This window comes from Tamandua tetradactyla, chromosome 1, assembly GCF_023851605.1.
Source record: "Tamandua tetradactyla isolate mTamTet1 chromosome 1, mTamTet1.pri, whole genome shotgun sequence".
Taxonomy (NCBI): domain Eukaryota; kingdom Metazoa; phylum Chordata; class Mammalia; order Pilosa; family Myrmecophagidae; genus Tamandua; species Tamandua tetradactyla.
The window spans coordinates 97,151,266-97,171,159 of record NC_135327.1 but is presented as its reverse complement, the minus strand read 5'-3'; the positions used below and the strand labels follow the sequence as shown (position 1 = coordinate 97,171,159).

Here is a 19,894-nt window from a genome sequence, read left to right as displayed (position 1 = left end):
CAGATTGTGTGTTACAGAAAATTTAGGTTCTAGGCACAATAAACCTCTCTCTGCCTTTAGTCTCATACAGTAGGTGAAATTTTAGAGCACGTACACTATCATCTTTTACCCTGTATTCTGATTTACCTTAGTCCAACAAGATTGGCTTTGTTTTTATCTCTAATTGAAGCCAATCTCCTTTTTGGTTGCTTTGTATTGTTAATGCTGACTTACAGGGCTGTAGCACTCCAGTTCTGAGTCTTAGGTATCACAGAGGTACTCAGAGTTCCAGGGAAATACCAGCTGATACACATATAGCTTAGCGTCTCAGAATCTAGAAACATACTTTTAACTTCGGACTAAGTGTGGCTATTATAAGAGCTTAAATCTAGGCTCCAATTTTCTTAAAAATATTTTCTGAAAGAGACCATAGCATATCTGTTCTTTGATTCTGGCTTGTTTAGCACAACACATTATCCCAAAGGTTCATTCGGTTCGTTGGGTGCCTCTCAATGTCCTTCCTTTTTTGGCAGCCGCACGTATTCCATTATCTAAATGTATCACAGTTTGCCATTCTGCTTCTCTGTCATTGTAGCCTTCAGATCCCTCCATCTATTTGGCATCATGGATAATGTCTAAAATAAGCAAACCATGTCTTACCTATGGAAATAGAAGTATTTATCCTATGACTGGCCCTCCTTTATATATTGGCAGCAGATAACTTGGTTGTACAATCAGCAGCACTCTCATTTTTGGATTATTTTCATTTGTCAAGAGATAAAGAATCAATTAACAGAGCCTCACCAAATATCAAATCAAAGCTTCCCCTAGTCTCTTGTCCCTCCCCGCAAATTATTTACCCCTGGTATCATTCTGGTACTGTTGATGTTGAGTATCTGTGTGCCTCTAGATCCCCTGTATTCTACAGTATAAGCTTCTGAGATTACCTTTACTGGAGTCATATAGCAAAATGATACAGTATCTGTCGTTTTGTGTCTCTTATTTCGTTCAGCATTATGTCCTCAAGGTTAATCCATGTTGTTGTACGCTTCGGGACCTCATTTCATCTCACTGTTGCATAATAGTCCATTTTTGATGTATATATACATTATGGTTATCCACTCATCTTTTGACAGGCACTTGGATTGTTTCCATCTTTTGGCAATTGTGAATAGTGCTGCTATGAACATCGGTGTGCAAATGTCTGTTCATGCCACTGTTTTCAGCTCTCCTGGGTATATAATGGGTATTGGTATTGCTGAGTGTTTTAGTTTGTTAATGCTGCTAGAAATGCAGTACCCAGGCACTCTACCATCTCTGGGGCACACACTCAATCCCCTCAGAAGAAAGGACTGGTAGCCAGGCTCTCCCCAATCCCCAAGGAATTTGCTCCATCCTTTCCGATGTCTTGGCCACCAAAATTCTTCCTGAACATTCAAGTGGGAGGCCCACCATCTGCCTGGGGAAAAATCCTCTCCAGGTGCATGGGTGGGTCCGCTCACATAGCCTAAGATTTCTTGGCTTCAGACCTTAACCTCCATGGTTCTGCCTTTGAAGTAATTTTTCCTTCAACTTGTCCCTTTTCTTTCCCTTTTAGTCCAGACTGGCAGTGGTTCCATTTATATAGGTCTTAAAAGAAATTTGTCAGTTTTCTGTCTGATATTCATGAAACACACCCATCAGATAATAGGACTTTCCATAAATCTTTTCTGGATAACTCCATTTCCAATTCTGGCTTTTTCTGAGTCTGGTTCCTTGTTTGGTTAAATCCTCATGTAGGGCAGTGTTCTCTGGAGTCTCCCCTTCTGGGAGCCCAGAATCTTCCAGACCATCAATTTCTAGTTTCTTTGTTCCCGAGAGTTCAGTTCTCAGCTTATCTCTTTCCTATCACATTTTACTATAAGCTGCAAGGAGAAACCAGGCTGCATTTTCCACATTTAGCTTGGTAATCTCTTAAGTATCTAAGTTCATCACTCTCAAATTCTGCCTTCCATCCAATACCAGCATTTAATTTTGCCAAGTTCTCTGCCACTTTAAAACAAGAATTGCCTTCCTTCCAGTTTACAATGACATATTCATCATTTCTGTCTAAACCTTCATCAGAGATATCTTTAGAGTCCACATTTTCTACCAGCAGTCTCTTCAAAGCATTCTAGGCCTTCTCTGTCAAGATCCTTACAACACTTCCAGAATCTTTCCCCTTATCCATTTAAAAAGTGATTCTGATACATTTGGTATTTGTAAACCACATCACCCCACTGTTGATGCCAAAATCTGTTTTAGTCTGTTAATATGCCAGAAATGGTTGGCTTTTGTAAAGGAAATATGTTAAGTTACAAGTTCACAGTTCTAAGGCCATAAAAATGTTCAAACTAAGGCATCCTGAGACTGATACCTTGACTCAAGAAAGGCCAATCTGGAAAGTACGTGACTGGTGTCTGCTGGTCTTTTGGCTTCTAGTTTCAAACAGCATCCCTGGAGCATTTTCTTTCTGCATCTCCAGTTGTCTCTGTCTTTGTTGGCACTCAAAGAATCTCCAGATGTCTGCATCTCTGTTGGCTCTGAGCTTTCTCCAAAATGTTTCCCCTTTTAAAGGATCCAGTAAACTAATTAAGACCCGCCTTGAATGGACACAGTCAGATCTCCATCCAATCAAAATGTCATACCCACAGTTGGGTGTATTGCATCTCCATGGAAACAAACTAATCAAGAGTTCCACCCTGCGGTATTGAACCAGGATTAGAGGAGCATGGATTTTCTGGGGTATATAGACAGTTTCAAACTAGCACACTGGGTTATAGGGCAACTCAATATTTAGTTTTCTGAGGAATCGCCAAAATGTTTTCCACGGCAGCTGTGCCATTATACATCCCACCAGAAATAAATAAGTGTTCCAATTTTTCCACATCCTTTCCAACATTTGTAGTTTTCTATTTGTTTAATAGAAGCTATTCTTATAGGTGATACATCATTTTATTATTTATTAAAAATATTTTTATTAATAAAATTTAACATACAAACATTCTTAACATATAAAAATATTCCATACATGGTGTACAATTAATGGCTCACAATATCATCACATAGTTGTGTATTCATCACCATGATCATTTTTTAGAACATTTGCATCACTCCAGAAAAAGAAAGAAAAAAGAAAAAAACGCATATGTACCATATCCCTTACCCTACCCTCTCATTGACCACTAGTATTTCCGTCTACCCAATTTATCTTTACCTTTGTCCCCTCTATTATTTATTTTTTAATCTATGTTTTTTACTCATCTGTCTATACCCTGGATAAAAGGAGCATCAGACACAAGGTTTTCACAATCACACAATCGCATTGTAAAAGCTATGTCATTATACAATCATCTTCAAGAAACAAGGCTACCGGACCACAGCTCTACAGTTCCAGGTAACTAGCCACTACAATATGCCATAAGCTAAAAACAGATATCTATATAATGCGTAAGAATAGCCTCCAAGATAACTTCTCGACTCTGTTTGAAATCTTTCGGCCATTGACACATTATTTTGTCTCATTTCTCTCTTCCCTCTTTTGGTCAAGAAGGCTTTCTCAATCCCTTGATGCCAGGTCCCAGCTCATTCTGGGATTTCTCTCCCACATTGATTGCCAAGGAGATTTACACCCCAGGGAGTCATGTCTAAGTAGTAGGGGAGGGCAGTGATTTCACTCGCCATGTTGGCTTAGAGAGGCCACATCTGCGCAACAAAAAAGGGGGTGGCTCTTAAGCCTCATTTTAAGTAGACTTAGCCTATTCTTTGCAGGAATAAGTTTCATAGGGGCGAACCCCAGGATTGAGGGCTCAGCCTATTGATTTGGTTGTCCCCACTGCTTGTGAGAATATCAGAAATTCTCCACATGGGGAAGTTGAATATTTCCCCCTTTCCCCCCATCCCCCCAAGGAGACTTTGCAAATACTTCTTTATTCACTGTTCAAATCACTCTGGGATTTATCGGGGCATCACACTAACCTGGACAAACCAACAAATCTCATGTCCTATTCAAGATTCCATGAACTTACGATGTTCAACTAAACTGACCATACAAGTTAAATTAGGAAATGTACTACCCAAAATATAAATTTTGCGTCAAATATCTCTCCCTTTAGTCTCTCACACAGAAGTTGAAGTTTTAAAATATGGATGATATCGTCCTCTACCCAGTCTTCTGATATACCTTAGTCCTATCCAGATCAGCTTCGTTCATATCTCTACTTGATGTCTGATCACTTTTTCAGCTTTTGAAACAATTTCTGTATGGAGTACTGCTGACTTTCATAGCTTCAGAGCTCTAACTCTGAGTCTCAGATGTCACATAAATACCTGAAGTTCCTGGGAAAGACCATGTTATATGCAGACTGCTCAGTATCTCAGAATTTAGAATGAACAGTTACACTTCCTGAATATAAGTAACTGCTGTAAATCTTTACAATCTAGGACTCTTGACAATAAGCCCCAACCTGATAACCCATGCTCTCAACTTTAGTTCACTGAGTTTTTATTTTATAGTTAGCCGGTATGATTGAGGCATGATAATATTTTATTTTTCTTCCTGACATTTCATTCAGCATACAACTCTTCAAATTCATTCATCTAGTTGTTTCTCACAACTTCATTCCTTCTTGTGGCCACTCAGTAGTCCCTTGTATGTATACACTATGGTTCCCCTTTCCATTCCTCAGTCTTTGTACCCTTAGGCCACCTTCATTCATTGTGGATCACCAGCACTGCTGCCAGAAACACTGGTGTGCAAATGCCCATTCCTGTCCCCACATTCAATTCCTCCAGGTATATACTGAGCAGTAATGTTTCAGGATCACATGGCAAATCCACCCTTAGCCTGCTTTGGAACCACCACACTGCTCTCCAAAGGCTGCACCTCTCATTTCCCTACCAAGAGTGAATAGGTACATATCTTTCTCCACATTTTCTTTAGCATCATGGTCTTCTTGAGTTGCATTTCCCTTATAGCTAATGAAGATGAGCATCTCTTTGATGAAGAGTTATTTGCTCTTGGTAAAGTATCTATTCATATCCTTGGCCCATTTTACAATTCGGTTGTTTGTTTTTTTGTTGTTGAGTTACCTAATTTCTTTATGTACACAGGATATCAGACCTTTATCGAATATGTAGTTTCCAAATATTTTCTCCCATTGAATTGGCTGCCTCTTCACCTTTTTAACAAAGTCCTTTGAGGCACAGAAGCATTTGATTTAAAGGAGTTTCCATTTATCTGGTTTTCCTTTTGTTGCTATGTGCTTTGGGTATAAAGTTCAAGGAGCAGCATCATCTTAGGTCCTAAAGATGTTTTCAGGTACCGGCTCTTACATTTTGAATCTTGTGGGGGGTTGGGGTGGTCAGAGGGAAGTACATGAGCCAGGAATCAAACCCAGGTCTCCCGCATGGCAGGTGAGAACTCTACTAAACTATCTTTACATCCCCTAAATTAATTTTTGAATAGGATGTGAGGTAGGGATCCTCTTTCATTCTTTTGTTTATTGATATCTAGTTCTCCCTTGCCTATTTATTGAAAAGACTATTCTGTCCCAATTCAGTGGATTTGGGGGCCTTATCAAAGATTAGTTAACCGTTGATTTGGTGGTCTATCTCTGCACTGTCGATTCAATTCTGTTGGTCAGTACTTCTGTCTTTGTGCCAGTAGCATGCAGTTTTGACCACTGTGGCTTTATAGTAAACCCTAAAGTCAGAAAGTGTTAGTCCTCCCACTTTTCTCCTCTTTTTTAGGATGTCTTTAGCTATTCAAGATCTCTCTCTCCCTTTGAAATAAATTTGATTACTAGCTTTTCCAAGTTTTCAAAGTGGATTGTTGGAATTTTGATTGGTATTGCATTAAATTTGCAGATCAGTTTGTTTACAATTGGCATCTTAATGAAATTCAACTTTCCTATCCATGTGTACAGAATGTTTTTCCATTTAGGTCATTTTATTCCTTTTCGCAGTGTTTTGTACTATTCTGTGCACAATTCTAGATACTTGATTAAGCTTTTTCCTAGATACTTGATTCTTTTGATAGCTATTTTGAATAGCAATGTTTCCTTAATTGTCACCTCAGGTCATTACTTGTGTATTAAATGTTACTGATTTTTGTACATTGATCTTGTATCCCGCCATTTTGCTGAATTTGTTTATTAATTAGTTCAAGTAGCTTTGTTGTAGATTTCTCAGGATTTTCTAAGTAATAGGATCATGTCATCTGCAAATAATGAAAGGTTACTTCTTCCTTTCCTGGCTGATCACTCTAACTGGGACTTCTGTGTTGAGTAATAGTGATGACAGTGGACATCCTTGTCTTGTTCCCAACCTTAATCACCATTAAGTATAATGCTGGCTACGGATTTTTCATATATGCCCTTTATGATATTGACAAAGTTTTGTTTGATTCCTAACTTTTAAAGTGTTTTTTTTTCCCCAGGAAAGGATGCTGAATTTGTCAAGTGCATTTTCAGTATCAATTGATATAATCATGTGATTTTTCTGTTTCAGTTTGTTAAAATGTTATATTTACATTGACTAATTTTTTTGTGTTGAACTACCCTTGTGTTCCTGGTATAAACCTCACTTGGTCATCATGAATAATTCTTATGCCTTGTTGGATTTGATTTGCTAGTATTTTGTTGAGAATTTTGCATCTATAATCATTACAGAAATTGTAGTTTTCTTTCTTGTTGTGTCCTTACTGGGTTTTGGTATTAGAGTGATGTTGGCTTCATAAAATGAGTTAGATAGCCTTCCCTTTTTCTCAATTTTTTGGAAGAATTTGAGCAAAATTGGTTTTAGTTCTTTTTGAAATGTCCGATAAAATTCCCCTGTGAAGCCCTCTGGTCCTGGCTTTTCTTTGTAGGAAGATTTTTGATGACTGATTGAGTCTTTTTACTTATAACTGGTTTGTTGAGATCTTCTATTCTTGAGTCAGTATAAGTAGTTCATGTATGTCTATGAATTTGTCCATTTCATCTAAGTTGTCTTGTTTGTTGGTGTATAGTAATTCATAGTATTCACTTATGATTTTTTAAATTTCCTTCGGATGCATGGTAATGACCCTTGTCTCATTTCTGATTTTATTTGTGTTCTCTCTCTTGCTTTCTTTGGCAGTTTACCTAGGAATCGATCTATTTTATTATTTTCTCAAAGAATCAAGCTTTGGTTTTGTTGATTATTTCTGTTTTTGTTGTTGTTGTTCTCAAGTTCATTTATTTCTGCTTTGATTCTTATTATTTCTCTTCTTTTATTTGCTCTGGGGTTAGTTTGCTGTTCTGTCTCTAATTCTCCAGGTGAGCAGTTAAGTCTTCAGTTTTTGCTCGTTTTTGTTTTTAATATAGGCATTTAGGACAATCAATCTCCCTCTCAGCACTGCCTTTGCTGCATATCATAAATTGAGATATGTTGTATTCTCATTTTCATTTGACTCCAGATATTTACTGATTTCTGTAGCAATTTCTTCTTTGATCCACTGAGTTTTTTATGTGTGTTTAATCTCCATATTTTTGCAAAAGTTCTGGTTCTTTGGTTATTATTAATTTCCAGCTTCATTTTGTTGTGATCAGAGAAAGTGCTTTGGATTATTTCAATCTTATTAGTTTATAATGACCTGTTTATGCCTAACATATGATCCATCCTGGAGAATGTTCCATGAACACTAGAGAAAAATATTGTTTTGGGGATGTAACAATCTATATTTGTCTACCAGGTCTGATTCATTTATCACATTAAGTTCTTTATTTCCTTGTTGATCCTCTGTCTGGTTGTTGTATCTGTAGTGGAGAGTGGTATGTTGAAATCTCCCACTGTTGTTGAAACTTCTATAGCTCCCTGAGTTTTACCATCGTTTGCCTCCTGTACTTTGGAGCTCCTTGATTGGGAACATAGACATTCATGATTGTTATTTCTTCTTGGTGAATTGCCCTTTTCTTAATATGTAGTATCCTTCTTGGTCTCTTATGATATCTTTACATTTAAACTCTGTTTTATCTGATATTAGTATAGCTACTCCTGCCTTCTTTTGGTTACAGCTTGCATTAAAACATCTTTTAGTATTGTTTCATTTTCAATTTAATTGCCCTTGTCTCTAAGATGTGTCAAGAAAAAAAAAGTTGATTGTGATGATAACAAAAATATTTTACTTTAGATGAAATGGACAGGTTCCTGGAAAGACATGAACAACCAACTTTGACTCAAGAAGAAATAGATGACCTCAACAAACCAATCACAAGTAAAGAGATTGAATTAGTCTTTCAAAAGCTCCCTAAAAAGAAAAGTCCAGGACCAGACAGCTTCACATGTGAATTCTATCAAACATTCCAGAAAGAATTAGTACCAACTCTCCTCAAACTCTTCAAAAAAATCGAAGTGGAGGGAAAACTACCTAATTCATTCTATGAAGCCAACATCACCCTCATACCAAAACCAGGCAAAGATATTACAAAAAAAGAAAACTACAGACCAATCTCTCTAATGAATATAGATGCAAAAATCCTCAATAAAATTCTAGCAAATCATATCCAACAACACATTAAAAGAATTATACATCATGACCAAGTAGGATTCATCCCAGGTATGCAAGGATGGTTCAACATAAGAAAATCAATTAATGTAATACATCATATCAACAAATTAAAGCAGAAAATCACATGATCATCTCAATTGATGCAGAGAAGGCATTTGACAAGATTCAACATCCTTTCCTGTTGAAAACACTTCAAAAGATAGGAATACAAGGGAAATTCCTTAAAATGATAGAGGGAATATATGAAAAACCCACAGCTAATATCATCCTCAATGGGGAAAAATTGAAAACTTTCCCCCTAAGATCAGGAACAAGACAAGGATGTCCACTACCACCACTATTATTCAACATCGTGTTGGAGGTTCTAGCCAGAGCAATTAGACAAGAAAAAGAAATACAAGGCATCAAAATAGGAAAGGAAGAAGTAAAACTATCACTGTTTGCAGACGATATGATACTATACGTCGAAAACCTGGAAAAATCCACAACAAAACTACTAGAGCTAATAAATGAGTACAGCAAAGTAGCAGGTTACAAGATCAACATTCAAAAATCTGTAGCATTTCTATACACTAGCAATGAACAAGCGGTGGGGGAAATCAAGAAACGAATCCCATTTACAATTGCAACTAAAAGAATAAAATACCTAGGAATAAATTTAACTAAAGAGACAAAAAACCTATATAAAGAAAACTACAAAAAAACTGTTAAATCACAGAAGACCTAAATAGATGGAAGGGCATACCGTGTTCATGGATTGGAAGACTAAATATAGTTAAGATGTCAATCCTACCTAAATTGATTTACAGATTCAATGCAATACCAATCAAAATCCCAACAACTGATTTTTCAGAAATAGAAAAACCAATAAGCAAATTTATCTGGAAGGGCAGGGTGCCCCGAATTGCTAAAAACATCTTGAGGAAAAAAAACGAAGCTGGAGGTCTTGCGCTGCCTGACTTTAAGGCATATTATGAAGCCACAGTGGTCAAAACAGCATGGTATTGGCATAAAGATAGATATATCGACCAATGGAATCAAATAGAGTGCTCAGATATAGACCCTCTCATCTATGGACATTTGATCTTTGATAAGGAAGTCAAGCCAACTCACCTGGGACAGAACAGTCTCTTCAATAAATGGTGCCTAGAGAACTGGATATCCATATGCAAAAGAACGAAAGAAGACCCATATCTCACACCCTATACAAAAGTTAACTCAAAATGGATCAAAGATCTAAACATTAGGTCTAAGAACACAAAACAGTTAGAGGAAAATGTAGGGAGATATCTTATGAAACTTACAATTGGAGGCGGTTTTATGGACCTTAAACCTAAAGCAAGAACACTGAAGAAGGAAATAAATAAATGGGAGCTCCTCAAAATTAAACACTTTTGTGCATCAAAGAACTTCATCAAGAAAGTAGAAAGACAGCCTACACAATGGGAGACAATATTTGGAAATGACATATGAGATAAAGGTCTAGTATCCAGAATTTATAAAGAGATTGTTCAACTCAACAACAAAAAGACAGCCAACCCAATTACAAAATGGGAAAAAGACTTGAACAGACACCTATCAGAAGAGGAAATACAAATGGCCAAAGGCACATGAAGAGATGCTCAATGTTCCTGGCCATTAGAGAAATGCAAATCAAAACCACAATGAGATATCATCTCACACCCACCAGAATGGCCATTATCAACAAAACAGAAAATGACAAGTGCTGGAGAGGATGCGGAGAAAGAGGCACACTTATCCACTGTTGGTGGGAATGTCAAATGGTGCAACTACTGTGGAAGGCAGTTTGGCGGTTCCTCAAAAAGCTGAATATAGAATTGCCATACGGCCCAGCAATACCATTGCTGGGAATCTACTCAAAGGACTTAAGGGCAAAGACACAAACGCACATTTGCACACCAATGTTTATAGCAGCGTTATTTACAATTGCAAAGAGATGGAAACAGCCAAAATGTCCATCAACAGAAGAATGGCTAAACAAACTGTGGTATATACATACGATGGAATATTATGCAGCTTTAAGACAGGATGAACTTATGAAGCATGTAATAACATGGATGGACCTAGAGAACATTATGCTGAGTGAGTCTAGCCAAAAACTAAAGGACAAATACTGTATGGTCCCACTGATGTGAACCGACATTCGAGAATAAACTTGGAATATGTCATTGGTAACAGAGACCAGCAGGAGTTAGAAACAGGGTAAGATAATGGATAATTGGAGCTGAAGGGATACAGACTGTGCAACAGGACTAGATACAAAAACTCAAAAATGGACAGCACAATAATACCTAATTGTAAAGTAATCATGTTAAAACACTGAATGAAGCTGCATCTGAGCTATAGGTTTTTTGTTTTTTGTTTGTTTGTTTGTTTTTGTTTTTGTCTGTCTGGTTGTTTGTCTTTTTTTTTTTTTTTACTATTATTATTACTTTTATTTTTTTCTCTATATTAACATTCTATATTTTTTTCTGTTGTGTTGCTAATTCTTCTAAACCGATGCAAATGTACTAAGAAACGATGATCATGCATCTATGTGATGATGTTAAGAATTACTGACTGCATATGTAGAATGGTATGATTTCTAAATGTTGGGTTAATTTCTTTTTTTCCGTTAATTAATAAAAAAATATATATTTTACTGTAAAAGAAGTTCCTGAATCTGTCACCTTATCCTTTAGTTTTTATTTGTCAAATCTGTATATTCTTTTCCCTCTGTCTCTTTTTGTCTTTTAAATTACCTTTACTGGTACTCTTCAATTCTGTGTCCTCCTCTAGATTTCCCTTTGGTCTTTTTTTCTTTTTCAGCTAATAGGACTTCCTTTTTATTTCTTGTTGGTCAGGTCTCTTGTTGACAAAATCTCTGAGCCTTTGCTTCTCTGAGAAGATTTTAATCTCCCCTTCAGATTTTTTTTAAACTTTTTAAATTGTATAATATATATACAAAGCAAAAAAAAAGCAATAGTTTTCAAAGCACTTTTCAACAAATAGTTACAGGACAGATCCCAGAGTTTGTCATGGGCTACCATACCATCATCTCACATTTTTCCTTCTAGCTGTTCCAGACACTGGAGGGTAGAAGGAATAAATATTCTTTTATCATCACAGTTGACTTTTTTCTTTTTTTGTGAAAAATAACGTATATACAAAAAAGCAATAAATTTCAAAGTACAAAGCCACAATTAGTGTGTAGAACAGATTTTACAGTTTGATATAGGTTACAATTCCACAATTTTAGGTTTTTAGTACTAGCTGCTCTAAGATACTGGAGACTAGAAGAAATATTTATATAATGATTCAGCAGTTATACTCATTTGTTAAACTCTACCTTCTCTGTATAACTCCACCATCATCTTTGATCTTTCTATCTCACTCTTTAGGGGTATTTGGGCTATGGCCATTCTAACTTTTTTCATGTTGGAAGGGGCTGTCACTAATATGGGGTAGGGAGATGGAACTAACTGATGTTCTGGAGAGGCTGGGCTAGGTTTCAGGACTTATGTGTACCAGGGACCCATCTGTAGGTTGTAGGTTTCTGGAAAGTTACCCTCTTGCATGGAACCTTTGTAGAATCTTATGTAATGCTCTAGGAATTAGGATTAGCAGGAATGGTTTTGGTTGGGGTCTTCTTCAGATTTAAGGACAACTTAAGTGGATAAAGAATTAATGGCTGGATATCTTTCTTGTTCAGGATCTTGAATATATCATATCAGCGCTTCCTTGCCTCCATCATGCCTGCTGAGTAGTCCAAACTCAGTCTTATGTGGTTTCCCTTGAGTGTAGTGAATTGGTTTTCTCTTGCTGCTTTAAAAATTTTCTGCTTCATTTGACAGTCAGATTAATATGTGTCTTGGAGTAGGCCTGTTTGATTTTATTGTATTTAGGGTTCGTTGTGCTTCTTTGATGTGTATATTTATGTCTTTTATAAGGGTTGGGAAGTTTTCCTCCATTATCTCTTCAACTAACCTTTCTAGTCCTTTACTCTTCTCTTCTTCTTCTGGGGCACTGATATGATTCTTCCATTTGTGTGCTTCGCATTGTCCATCATTTCTCTGAAGTGTTCCATTTCTTTCATGTTTCTTGCCATTTGCCTTTTTGTGCACTTGAATTCAGTTGTCCTATCTTCTGGCTCACTTAGTCGTCCTTCTACTTCTTTGAATTTGCTATTGTGTTTTTCTAGTATATTTCTGATTTGGTCTACAGTATCTTTCTTCTCTATGAGAGCTGCTATTTTTCTATTTATTTCTTCAAATTCATGTTTATGCTCTTCCATTTTCTTCTGCTATCCTTTATGCCATCATGAAGATCTTTGATTAGTTGTTCCAAATTTTGTGTCACCTCTGGCAATTTAATTTGGTTATTTGGCTGAGTCACGTCTGCCTGAATCTTCATGAACTTTGTGATTTTTTGTTGCATCTAGGGCATTTGATTATCTTAATAAAGTTATTTCACTTGTCTAAGGTTTTGTTTTTGGTTGGGTATATGCTGAAGATCTCCTTTTGCACTTGGTATGTCAGTAATTCCCTGCTAAACCATTGCCCAGTTTTCATGGAAGGGATGCAGTTCTACTTGAGGGTCTTTTAAAAGCTAGGCATGGGTGCATGTGCAGGGTGCCTGGGTAGTTCTGTGGCAGAATGCCTGCCTGCCATGTGGGAGACAAAGGCTTGACTCCCAGCCCATGTACCACCCCCCAAAAAAACAAAAACAAAAAACACCTCAGCAATAGTAGGCCCTGAAACCAGAATAAGACTTTGATTTATATTGGGAATGAACTCAGACTCATGCCCACAAACGAGGTGGGGGGAACTTAGGTAGGGAGGGAGTTTGCCAGACTGCCACTTTGCCCCAGTATTTGGCAATCTTGAGCTACCTCTTCCCCCTAGGCCTGCCTTTCCCTGACTGTGGCAGCTGGCTGAGCAAGATGGCGTGCACAGCGTAGTGGCTGTTCCTGGCCCATGGGACTGGGTAGCTGATCACAGCACCCCGTGGAGTTGCTGGTCACAGCTGCTGGCACACAGGTGAGCCCTATGGGACAGCTATTTGTGGCGCCCAGCAGGAAGATTGATCTCAGTGCACAGTGGGGCAGCTTTACACTTTAGGTGGCTAGACATGCCTCTATGCTTGCCATGGGTGATACTGGCTTCAGAGCTCTTCAGGAAGGTCTCCCAAGCTAGGTGCTTGGGTAGGGTGGAGCAGAAGTTCGATTTGCTCTATCAGACCCACATTTTCCCTTGCACTGACATCTGTCCTTTGTAGGGTCATGACTAAACAGCATCACCCTGTTCTACCTGTCCTGATATCCCTGCTTCTTTCATCCAGGACCTTCCTCTGGAATGTAGAAGACCCTTTACAATCACTCACACCTTGAAACTGTAGTCCCGGTCGTTTTTTCTGTTCCCTCTCTAGTTGTTTCATGGAGCATGGGTGAACCCAGCCTACCTTACTCTACCATCTTCCTGGAAGCTTGTCTAAATTATTTCTAGTAGGAGAATCAATATTCGAAGAATTTGTGGCAGAAGATTTCCAGAATTAAACATGAGGCCTCAAATTGGTATAGTCACTTTAGGAAGAAGGATGACAGTTTCTTAAAAAGCCAAGCATATACCTACCTTATGACCTAGCAGTTCCACCCTAGTCATTTACCCAAGGGAAATGAAAACATAAAGCCGTAAAAAGACTTGTACAAGCACATTTACAGTTGCTGTATAGCCAAAACTTGGAAAAAACCTAAGTGGCCACAGGAGGAGAACAGATAAAGTGCTGTGTGTGTACGATGGAGTAAGACGCACAGTGAGAAGGAATGCACCACTGATCTGTGTGCAGCAGCACGAAAGCATGCATTGTGCTGATGTGGTTATTTGGAGCTGTGTGTGCAGAGAAGAGCATGTTCTTAACCCATTCCGTGGTTGTGGATCCACTGTAAGGAAGACCGTTTTATGAGGCTACTTCTGTGAAGGTATGGTCCAGTCCAATTAGGAAGGGTCTTAATCCTATTACTGGAGTCCTTTATAAGCAGAATGAAATTCAGAGAGAGAGAGAGAGAAAGCCATAGGAAAAAAATCAGTAGAACTGGATGAGAAAGGAGAGACCAGGAGATGCAGCCATGTGACAAGCTAAGAACCAAGGACCACTGGCAGACTGCTCCAGAACGCCAGTCTTCATGGAGAATGTACTACCTTGATGACACCTTGATTTGGACTTTTTTTTTTTAAATCTCAAAACTGTAAGCTAATAAATTTCCATTATTTAAGCCAACCCATTTCATGGTACTTGCTTAAGCAGCCAAGGAAACTAAAACATTGGAAGAAGCCAGCCACAAAATAGTACATATGGCTCTATTATATGAAGTTCCAGAACAAGAAGAAATCACAACAGTGGCTGTCTCTGGCTGGTGGGGCAGAGAAGAGCATCAGCTTTCCGAGAGGCAGAAGGGACAGTTCACCACACAAGTCCCCTGCCCAATGGCAGAGGAAGCAGTCTGCCAGTGTGAACCATGAACTGTCCCACCTGAATGTCTGTCACACCCCAAGTGCCCATGAGCCATCTAAAATCACATGGAAAGCACCTCTCTGTATAAACCAGTTGGATTGCCTGTTCTCCAGAGCCATGAATATCAAACTCTCCATCCTTGAACATGGTCATTCAGTAAAATTTTATAATCTTTCTCATAAAGACTTAGCACACTATATTTAGATGTTTATTTAAATATAAACAACATAACAATGTAAACAAAAAAAACCAATAGAAATAAATATTAAAGTGACTGAAAAAAAGAAGCAGTTATGAATAAATATATGTTTGTTAAAGTTGTAAATATACCATTTTCACTAAGCACAAAATCTAGGTAAAACATCTAAATAAAGGTAAGTCCTCAGATTAAAAACACACACAGTCTCAAGAGAATAAAGCAAAGAAAATTAAGCCCCAGACATATCAAAGTGGAATTGCAGAACAGCAGACTAAAGAACAAAAATCTTGAAAATTACCAGAGGAAAAGAAAAGATCAGCTATTAATAAAAACCAAACTGATAGCAGACTTATCAATAGTAATAAACGCCAGAAGACACAGTCCTGAGGGAAAACAGTAGACTTTATGTTGTTATCATCTAAACTATAATTTGAGCTTGAAGATAAAATAAAAATAATTACAGGTTTCAAAAAGTTAAGGAGAGTTTACTACTCATATTCCTTCCCTAACCAAAACCACTGAAAGTTTTTTCAACAAGAAAGCCGCTAAACCCTGAAGGCAGGAGTGAGATATAAGAAGCAATGATGAATGGAATGTATAATGCAGTGAATCTTTATTAAACAGTTCTTTCATGAACTAGAATAAATTGTTCTACACAACTACAAGGAGTTATAATGGAGAGGTATATGGGGAAAATGTACCTATTGCAACTACAGCTATAGTTAACAGTAATATTTTAATATTCTTTCATCAACAGTAACAAATGAACCACACCATACTATGGGTTTACTAATAGGGGGAAATAGGGGAATGGGAGGAGTTGGGGTTACTTTTTAATTTTTATTTCTTTTCTGGAGTAATGAAAATGTTCTAAAATTAATTACGGGGATGTATGCACAACCATGTGATGATACTGGGAGCCAGTGATTGTATGCTTTGGATGATTTGTATGTATGGTGTGTGAATATGTGTCAGTGAAATTCCAAAAAACAAACAAAAAAAATGAAAGTCATGAAAAATTTGCAATAACAGTGCTTAGAATACAATATGAATGTTAAACTTGACACAAAATTGTATGTGCTATATTATTTTAACAATATAAACAAAAAACCCAATAGAAATAAATATAAAAGTAACTGAAAATAAAAGAAGCAGTGATGAGTAAAGAAGTTGGTAAAATCTTTTGCTTAGATCTAGGTAAGTATTGACTGTAAAAATTACATAATTTTGTAAGTAATTGGGAGGGGCAGCAGTGGAAGGACAAAAAATAAGGTGGGATTAAAAATACTACCCAGAAATTATATGGTGGTTGGTTAGGGCAGGATTGGGGGGAGAAGGACTTTGGAGTTAAATTTCTTTGTTTTTTAGGTGAGGAGAAGATAGAGATACCCTTTGGACTTTATGCATCTTAACAATATTAAAGAGTCCTAAAAGAAGTGAAATAAAATGCAAAACCTCTAACCAACAGAGTTAAAAATGGAAATAAAAATCCAGCCTGGAAATAAGACCTGGTTAGCTTTTAAAGATTCAATATAAAGCCCCAGGTAACCATTTCAGTCTTTTAATTTATCAAGGAATGATGCATCATTTCTGTTTTTCTACAGAGACATCTAAATGGGACAGACACATCTTCCTCTCTGGAAGACTTACTTCAGTTGCTTTCATCACAGCCTGAAAATTCCCAGGAGGTAATTGGAATCTTGGCTATTGTATTTGTGAAAACATATCTGTACTGACCTCTCTGATAAGTATAACCCTTTTACATTGATGATATAGCAGTTTAAAGTAATACTTATGTAATATTTAATTTATATCAAGGACATTATTTAAGCATACAGACTTAGGTTTCCTTTTTGTAGAAACCCTTCAACTTTTGGATAATTAAACAAATTATTTCTGTCTTTCCTCCTTGGAAATAATCACAGAGATATAGTCAAATGTAGACCATTCTTATTACAACACTATGGCAATTAACATTCGACAAGAATATCAGTACAGACTAACACTGGGAGAAAAATGCAGGGTATATTTTTTTCATTACTGGAGTTACAAGTAGATTAGTAATTTAATAGAAAACCTTCAAGTTAAGGAATTTAAAAATAACCGAATAAAATTAGATTTTATCCCCAAAATAACTCATAATCATGACATTTGATGACCTGTTTGAAGGTAAAATCCCATTATTATCTAGAACAGAAGTCTGCAAGGCCAAGGCCTGGTCTGTTGTAAATAAAGTTTTACTGCAGCACAGTCACACTCATTCTTGTAGGTACTGTTGATGACTTCTTTTCCACTCCCATGGTAGAGCTGAACAGCTTCAATAGACCCTGACCCACGAAGCCTGAAATATTTGCTATCCGGCCTTTTGCAGAAGAAGTTTACCACCCCAATAAGAGCATTAAACTGAAAATCTTTGCAATGTAAATATATATATTTTTAAATAGCAAAAACCCTACTCTTGTTTTCCATTTCTACAGTAAAGCCTGTGGAATTATGATTGGGAATCCAATTAGGCTGTATTTGAACTACAAAATTCAATCCATGACCATATGTCTCTCCGTGTATTTAAGCCTTTTAACTTTACTCAGCAGTGTTACATGGTTTTCAGCATAGTGATCTTAACGAGGATTTTGTAAAACTTATTAATAAATATTTTATGCTTTTAAAAACTACGCAAGAGTAGTTCAGTGGTAGAATTCTCGCTTGTTGTAGAGGAGACCCCGATTAGATTCCCGGTCCATGCACTTCCCCAAAAAACCAACAAGCAAGCTAAACAAAGAAACAAACAAAAATTCAACAAATGGTGCTATAGTAATAAATACTCACATAGAAAAATAATGAAATGTAACCCCATACAGCATATCAAAAAAAAAGATTGTCAATGGAATTAATTTCATTTCCTTATTTTTTTTGCTTCAATATAGTTTATAAAAATGTAATTATTTTTGTATATTAACCAAGTCTTGTGACCTTACTAACTCGTTAACTCTAGGAGTTTTCTGGGTTCTTAGGGTTTCTACATAAACAATCAAGTCATCTACAAATAGAAAACACTTTACTTCTTTCTCTCCAATGTTATTCCTTTTATGTTGTTTCTTCCCTTAGCCTTACTGCACTATCTAGGACCTCTGCTACTAATACTGAGTGGCAAAAGTCGGTTTTCTCAGCATGCTTTTCCCTCCTCTCCATGGCAAATGCCTTTTTTATCTGTGGTTGCTGTTCTGTGGGAGAGTTACCTACCCCTCCCCTCACAGTAGCAGACCTCTTCTTGGTCTATATAGGTGCAGGATACTGAGCTCAAAGCCAAGACAGTCGCCTGTCCCTTCTTCAGGGGCACAGGATTTTGACTTCCACCTTTCCCCCCAGCAGTAATGGAACTTTGCCTTTCTTCTGGGGATGAGAGATATGCTGTGTACTCCCCAGTGCTTAATGCTTTTGCCTCTTGAGAGAAATGTGTAGAAAGTACCTGGGGCTCTGTGCCTATCCCCTGTAGAAGCTTATCATCTCCTTCTTGGACCTGGTTAGAGGCCTGTGGAAAAAGCCTTTCAAGTGAGTGATCTCCTTGTATCTGAGGATACTAGCACTTCAACCCATTTCTCTCTCATACTTGGCTTTTAAGAATTTAAAATTTGAGCTGATTTCTTCTTACTCACTTTTTATTATTGTTTTAATTAGAGAAGTTGTGTATTTACAGAAAAATCATGCATAAAATATAATTCCCATATACCACCCTATTATTAAAACCTTGCATTAGTGTTCTTAATTTGATACAGTTGATGAAAGAACATTTACAAAAGTGTTTAGAATTATTTGCAATAAGATTCCCTTTTTTTGTTGTACAAACATAGGACTATACAACATAATGTTTATTCTAATAACATATATGCTACCTGAAATTTCTCCGTTTAATCACATTCACATATATTATTCAGTGCTGTTAATTACTTTCAGAATGTTGTGCTATCAATACCATCCATTACCAAGGCTTTACAATCAACCCAAATAGAAAATCTGTACAAGTTAAGCATTAACTCCTTATTCTCTTGGTAACCTAAATTTTAGATCCTGATTCTAAGAATTTGCTTATTCTAATTAGTTCATAGCATTGAGATCAGACAATATTTGTCCTTTTGTGCCTGTCTTACTTCACAGAACATGATGTCTTCAGGGTTCAACCATGTTGATACATATATCAGAACTTCATTCTTCTTTATAACTGGATAACATTCTGTTGTATTATATACCACATTTTATTTTTCCATTATTCATTGGTTGATGGACACTTGGGTTGCTTCCACCTTTTGTCAATTGTGAATAATGCTACAGTGAACATTGGTGTGCAAATACTTGAGAACTGACTTTCAAATCTTTCGGATATATACCTAGGAGAGGGATCGATGGGTCATATGATAATTCTACACCTAACTTTCTGAGGAACTGCCAAACTGTCTTCCACAGCAGCTGCACCATTTTACATTTCCATCAACAACAAATGAGTGTTTCTGTTTCTCCACATCCTCTCCAACATTTGTAATTTTGTGGGGTTTTTGTTATTGTTTTTTTTTTTTAGATAGTAGGCATTCTAGTGGGTGTGAAATGGTGTTGCGGTCTCGCTTTGCATTTCACTAATAGCTAATGAAGAGCATCATTTCATATCC

At 37.0% G+C, this 19,894-nt stretch overlaps 1 protein-coding gene across 1 annotated transcript in view; it reads left to right on the top strand.

Moving 5' to 3' along the window:
- The window catches only part of NFE2L3 (NFE2 like bZIP transcription factor 3), a 95,363-nt gene that overhangs the window by 51,009 nt on the left and 24,460 nt on the right, over window positions 1–19,894 (top strand). The window contains exon 3 of the mRNA XM_077121277.1: window positions 16,841–16,924. Within this exon, the coding sequence (XP_076977392.1) occupies window positions 16,841–16,924 (84 nt within the window). The remainder of the gene's footprint in view (window positions 1–16,840; window positions 16,925–19,894) is intronic.